The sequence below is a fragment of the Papaver somniferum genome, chromosome 1, assembly GCF_003573695.1.
Source record: "Papaver somniferum cultivar HN1 chromosome 1, ASM357369v1, whole genome shotgun sequence".
Taxonomy (NCBI): domain Eukaryota; kingdom Viridiplantae; phylum Streptophyta; class Magnoliopsida; order Ranunculales; family Papaveraceae; genus Papaver; species Papaver somniferum.
Genome location: NC_039358.1, coordinates 127,858,262 through 127,865,551, shown reverse-complemented (window position 1 = coordinate 127,865,551; position 7,290 = coordinate 127,858,262). Strand labels below are relative to the sequence as shown.

Sequence of the window (7,290 nt, the reverse complement as noted above, 5' to 3'; positions counted from 1 at the left end):
TTCACCATAACCCATTCACATAATCATAACAATATATATATATATTATTATGTCGATGTCATATCTACGAAGTTCAAAAGATAAGTGTTATACCTCACAGTCTAATTGGCTAATACTATGATCATACTATTATGATCATGTCACATCACTATAATATTATACAATATGTACAGTATATACAGCTTCACAGTTATGTTTTCAATATATCACGACTTAAAAGATACGTTAAGAATGAAAAAGTTCAAGTCAATATTACTAACCTCAAGTGGAAGGATGATGTCGTCGTTGTAGTTTTTTCTTCACATTCTTCAGGTCTTCGGAGTAATACTTGTATGTCTCAACATTCCTAGACTTTCTAGTCTAACCTAAACGAAGTTGACTCTAGTATTTAATCAAGCGACTCTAGATGAGTTTTGACATACTAAAATATGACAACCAAACTTGACATACCAACGCTCGGTGAATTCAACCGAGCTATGCTCTAACAATCTCCCCCTTTGTCAATTTTAGTGACAAAACTCTTATTACATATAGATAAACAAATTACAAGAATTTATTTTATATAACCTAAACGAAGTTGACTCTAGTATTTAATCAAGCGACTCTAGATGAGTTTTGACACACTAAAATATCACAACCAAACTTGACATACCAACGCTCGGTGAATTCAACCGAGCTATGCTCTAACAATCTCCCTCTTTGTCAATTTTAGTGACAAAACTCTTATTACATATATATAAACAAATTACAAGAATTTATTTTATATACACTTGATTCCAAGTTTCAACAACACAATAACCTGCATATATTCAATCAATAAATACCGCTGTTGACATTCGAATAACAAAAGCTTTTACTCCCCCTAAACGTAATCTAGGTAAATATTCAATCCGAACATCTTTGTTATTCCCCTTTTTGTAATCAGAATTACAACAACAACAGTATGATATGTTTCTCCCCCTTAGTCAGTGCTTTACTCTTTCGTTAGATATAATGTTTAAGCACAATTGTCCTCTCCTTAGTGATTAAAAATCACTTGTTTACTCCATATATTTCTCCCCCTTTTTGTGACAAAATGACAAAGGTTCGAGCAAATAAAGGACAAAACGAAAGGATCTTACAAATCTAAAAGACTTGTAAACAACTTATAAGAGTTGAGCACGAAGGTTTCACATACCACTTTGGAAACCAATATTAAAACCGAAACTAGAAGTAATTTAGTTTTAATATGTTATCAAGAAAACAATTGCCCAAAGCAATTTTCCCTAATAGGTTAACATATTGACTATGAAACTTAATTCCCTTGTTAAACCGATTGCATATGCACAATCGCTTATTTCGATAAGACGAAAATAAAGATCAGAATTAACTTTATTTCTCTCACCAGGCTCTAATTATTCAGACAATAACTTAGACCTTTCCTTTTAGACAAGACAAACACTAGGTTAGTTAACTAGTTTTTTTTGTCAAGGCATTCAATTAGACTTGAATAATTGAATCCTCCAATTTGATAAGTCTAACTAAGATCAGAATATACTTAGTTTCTCTTATCCGGAATCACTTTGGACTAAACAAATGATCTCGTATTTTGTTAAGCCTAAACAATACATACAATCCAAAATAAATTGACTTGCACAATTATTTTCTTAATCGGAAGCAGTTGAACAAACATAGGCATAATAGTACCGCAATTGCACCGAATTTCGTTAATCAAAAACATATGATACCTAACAATAGAGAAGTTACCAAACAACAAGTCAAATAAATTGACACAATTTTTCTTAACCGAAAATAATTGAATCACACACACATCCGTACACAATATAATGGAACATATCAATTGTACCGAAATTTTGTTAAGCAAAAGCAAAAATATGCAATATAAACAGGCTTTTCTTAAACAGGAAAACGATTAACTAACAAACTCGTTACCTCAAATTCCACAGCCTCTTCTCCCCATAAAGATATATCATTAAGCGCAAGTTCAAATAAGAACTCTCTCCTAGTATGTTGTCATCCTCTCACAAGAACAAAAGAACAACAACAAAGGAAACCTTTACCAGAGAAAGGTTGAATCGGTTTTAACTAATGCGTGCCAATAGCAAAAGTTGAAAACCCGAAACACATATGTTATGTTAAACACAACTCATGTAAACACAAATTGATTCAACATATTGTGACTTTTCATATATGAGTTTCAATTCCTCACGATCCTTTGTTAAAGCCTACCAACATGGGCTAGAATTTAATCCCGCTAAAACAAAAAACCACCTGAATCATAAGGGTTAACATCATATGATATCGAATATTAAGGTTAATGAAAACCGAAATCAGACATCCCATAAACCGAATACACATAACAAAGATATAAACATTCATTCATATGAGATCGAATATTAAGGTTATTGAAAACCGAAATCAGACATCCCATAAACCGAATACACATAGCAAAAATATAAATAATCGCATGCATCTCATATATTGCCTCACGTCCTGACTTTCACTAAACGCTTCTTTTTAGGCCGGACAATACATTTTACCATGGTGGAAAAGTTCGTTTGTTCATCCACGTGACTGACCAAAAATCATAATCTGCAAATACCCATAGGAATTGCGCTAAGAACATCAAATTCTTAGTACTCCACGTGATTAAATATTTACCCTGTCCTACTCACTAAATTTCATAGGTTCTCCAGGATCAGGCCTATGGACCAATGGATCGAGAAGCCCGATCTGGCCCGTCGTGCACTCCTAGTTTCAGTCCAACCAAACATGTACACTGTAGACATAAGCTGGCTCTTGGTTGTTCTTGTTCTATGTTCACTTCATATGAAACCTGTTTTGAGGCATACTCAATTTTTTTGAGGCATACTCATTCATTACACCATCTAGGGTGGGTTTATAAGGGGTGTCTAATGGTAGTTCAATTACCTATATATCCTTAAACAATTTAAATTACTAGAACGCCCTTATCCTCAAAAACCTAAAATAAAAAATCAAAATAAACTTTAAACTTAAACATCTTGGACTCCAATTCAATCAAGAAATTGATCAAGTAAAGCAAACACGAATCAAAGTGAGCAATATTGAAGTGCGAAATCCAAACCTCAATTGCTCTTAGATGTATTTTAGAATGTATGTGTAACAAACCCATCTTGTTTTTGATTGATTTTATTTTGTTTGATCGATAAAATATGATTTCAAAGATGAAATTAGGGTTTTCAGAAGATCAGTTCGGCTGATCTTCGAGTATCAATTTTGAGCCGAACCTAGTGTATGATTTAGAGAAACACTATGTTCGGCTCACGCGACTTTGCTATATTTTGTTCGAATCAGCCGAACCTAAATTTGTCAGTTTCAGAGTGAAGTTCGGCTGACAACTTTTCAGCCGAACCTCAATTTTTTTAAAATATACCTAGGTTTGGCTGATAACTTGTCAGCCGAACCTAGGTATATTTTCAAAAAACGGAGGTTCGGCTGAAAAGTTATCAGCCGAACTGTTCATCTGGTCAGTAGATCTGGGTTTTAAAAATTCATTTTTTTGAAAGATTCAACTTATAAAAAGAAATTAAACCTCGTATAGAAGTCTACCTCTGATTTGAATCACCCATTTTGGTCACTTCTAATCACTAAAATCTCAAAATTCAAAACCAAAGTTTTTTTTCACTTCTTCTTCTTCCTCTCAAAAATCTCAACTCTCTCACATAAATTTGATTTATCTACTAATTCACCACTAATAATTTTACTTTTAATCAGTCCTTAAAATTCCTAGCTAATCAAATTTAATCATAATCATTAACACTAATTATGTAAGGGTAGTTATGTCATTATCAAAACGGGTGGATAAGGGGTGATGTTGTTTTTTATTTAGTGATCATATTTTAACATTATATAGTATGCCTCAAAAAATTAAGTATGCCTCGGAACAGGTTTCCTTCTTATCCCTCGGTTTAGTGGTTGGCAGAATACTAGTCCAACAAACTACCTCTGAGCCCTTCACAATCTGAAGGGGAAAAAATGAAAGGCAATTTCTCTCCTTTTATGTATCTCCCGCCTCAAAACCTAAACCATCTTCACACAATCACAGATTTCAATAATTTTTATAACAACTTCAATACAATTCTTCTGTCATCAACTCAAAATCACAATTCTCCTAACCCTAACAAAGTTTTGAAGAAAAATGGCAAAAAATTCAGAAGAAACAACCACAACCTCAATTTCTCTTCAACTTCCCTTTCGATTGAAAACCCAGAGGAACCCACTTCTCAAAATTGGCTTAAAATACAACCAGCCAATAAAGGAAGCTCAAAAGTTAAAGTGCTTTTAAAAAATGTATCTGTTATTGAAAAGGCTTTGATTGGTGCAACAGCAGGAGGAATTGCAGGTGCTTTTACTTATGTTTGTCTACTTCCACTTGATACTATCAAAACAAAGCTTCAAACAAAAGGGGCTGACAAAATTTACAATGGTACATTTGATGCAATTGCTAAAACCTTTCAAAGTTCTGGAATTTTAGGGTTTTATCGTGGTGTTTCTGCTGTGATTATTGGTTCTACTTTCTCTTCTGCTATGTATTTTGGTACTTGTGAATTTGGTAAGTCTGTGTTGTCTAAAGTACCGAATTACCCTGCTGTGCTTATTCCTCCTACTGCTGGTGCAATGGGTAATATTGTTTCTTCTGCAATAATGGTTCCGAAAGAGCTTATTACGCAGAGAATGCAGACCGGGGCAAAGGGTAGGTCTTGGGAGGTTTTGGTTAAGATATTACAGAAAGATGGGGTATTGGGTCTTTATGCTGGTTATTCTGCAACATTACTTAGAAATTTGCCTGCTGGTGTTTTAAGTTATTCTTCATTTGAGTATTTGAAATCTGCTGTGTTGAGTAAAACTGGGCAAGAGAATTTGGAACCTTTACAAAGTGTGTGTTGTGGGGCATTGGCAGGGGCGATTTCAGCTTCAATTACGACGCCACTCGATGTGGTTAAGACTAGATTGATGACTCAGGTTCAAGGAGAGACTAAGAATAAGGTTTCTGCTGTTGTTTATAGTGGGGTGAATGAAACTGTTACGCAAATTTTGAAGGAAGAAGGATGGGTTGGATTTAGTAGAGGAACGGGTCCTAGGGTTGTTCATAGTGCTTGTTTTGCAGCTTTGGGTTATTTTGCATTTGAGACGGCTAGGCTTACTTTGCTTCATCAGTATCTCAAGAAGAAGCAGGCTGAAGAGATGGTCAATACTTCTGTTTAACTCAACATCTGTATTTAAGGTAATTATATCCTTTTTATCTTCTATATCTATTTACACATACAGTGCTTTGATGGAATTCACTGAGAATTAATACAGTCCTCTTTTTTTTGCGTACAATGTGTTTTGATTTTGTAAGACAAGGCAGAGGGTGTTTAAAATCAATTAAGATTTAGCTCTACATTTGTATCAGCATTGTTTCATATGCTAGAATTTGTAAATTTTGGTTTAGCTTACGATTTGAAATTTAAGTTGAATTAATTGTCTTGGTAGTTAAACAACGGGAGACCACTTCGTTAAAATTCACTCACTAGATAATTGTATCAACTAGCTTCCTCAAGGGTTCAAGACTAACTAGCCAGATCTATAGTTACCAATTTTTCGGAAACATTCCCAATATAGGTGCTAGTGGTGCTCCGTCTATCTGAATATATCGCTTGGAAGTGGTCACATAAAGTGGTTCTCACTTTTTTTGGCATTTTGCGTCGTTTAATTTTCTAGAAACTGATTTTGGTTGTCAGTACCAGTCTCTGCTGGCACATTTTATCATTTTTATTTAAGCCCGAGATTCCAGAATTTCTTATCTTGCACTCCTACATCTACACGGTTTAGGATAATCTAGGAGACTTGAGAAATCTATTTCTTAAACTTCTAGTTTCATCAGTAGCTAGATAACCTTAAAATGCTCCCTTAATATGTAAGTTTATTTGCAGACTGATAGTCCAACTTAGCTTGATTGATTTACATAATCTGCCATCGAGTTTTGGCATTTCTTGTTGATATATGATTCAATTTTCATGTGCTACAACAATTTAACAAGTGCGCATTTCTTATGCTACAATCCGTTACATGTGACTTGTCATTCTCATTTTTGCTTAATATTTCAAGGTGCACTTCCTATTATTTTCTCTATAGCTGTCCAACTAATTCTTATACATAGCTGTCCAACTAATTCTTATACATAGCTGTCCAGAATGTAGGTTAGGAGTCTTGGGACTCAGATTTTACTTTTTAGACAGAATTCTTCGGGAGTTCATGCTGCCTTCCTAACTTTTCCTGTTATTTCTCCAACCACGAGAAATTTCTTTGCTAATTTTTTGTTGCTTTACTCAACTTTTTAACTTGAGTAATTTCAGTTTCTACATTAAATTTGGAGGTTTCAATTTTAGTTACACACTTCTTGATCAGATGACATGTCTATGTCTCCATACTTCTTGACGGTCTGATACTTGGATGGAAATGGTACTTTAATTGATCATTTGGCAGATGTTGGATATAGCCAAGGACACATCATATACATACATATCTCAAAGACAAAGAGCTCGCATCTAATTGTATTCTTTCTAGCCAGTTCCAAATTAAGTTGTCGTGTCTTCATGTTTGTTTTTAGTTCTCGTTCTTATTTGTCTGTGATATTTGCAACTGCAGATGGTGGATGTTACATCTTTGCTACCCTTCCCTCTCTGGCAGTTCAGCTCATATTACATCGGTGCCTTACCAGCAAGTAGATCAGCTTCTGGTCTTCCTTGAGCTCAATACAACTGTAAGCTGAGATAGAAAACAATAGGAATGAGAAAACCCTAACTGTTTATGCCTGAGAATGGTTTGTAAAATTCATTACTTATATAGGTTTAGACTTCAAACACAGTTTTGAGTTCTTATGACATGAAAAGGTCGGAAGTGAGAAAGATGCGGATGACACGTTAATAACGTGTAACTTAATTCCTACTCAACTCAATCAGTTTTCCAGAAAATAATAAGAAATGGAATGTAGGTCTTACAGTTGTTTTTGAACTAACCATGTGGAAACAGGGAATCTGGTTTCTTAACAAAATTGTATGAAGTGCTCAACTTCTTAGCCAAAGCACGGCCTTCGCCAAGTTTGAAAGTGAACCATAGACCCTTCGCCATGGCTTTCTTTAACTTTTAGCCTTGTGCCTCGGCTCAGTACACCTCGGCACAGCGGTCTTATAGACTAGGCCAGCTAGGCCATTGCCTAGAGCCTCAAATCATTAGCCTAATTTGTTAAATTTTCTTATTGTAGTG

At 34.7% G+C, this 7,290-nt stretch overlaps 1 protein-coding gene across 1 annotated transcript; it reads left to right on the top strand.

Annotated features, from left to right (window-relative positions):
* The first annotated feature begins 3,944 nt into the window (after nt 1–3,944).
* LOC113300085 (protein MITOFERRINLIKE 1, chloroplastic-like) lies at nt 3,945–7,042 on the top strand. Its single transcript, XM_026549265.1, has 2 exons — nt 3,945–5,266; nt 6,673–7,042. The coding sequence occupies exon 1, from the start codon at nt 4,018–4,020 to the stop codon at nt 5,245–5,247; it is 1,230 nt and encodes a 409-aa protein (XP_026405050.1). The 5' UTR covers nt 3,945–4,017; the 3' UTR covers nt 5,248–5,266; nt 6,673–7,042.
* Nucleotides 7,043–7,290: the final 248 nt, after the last annotated feature.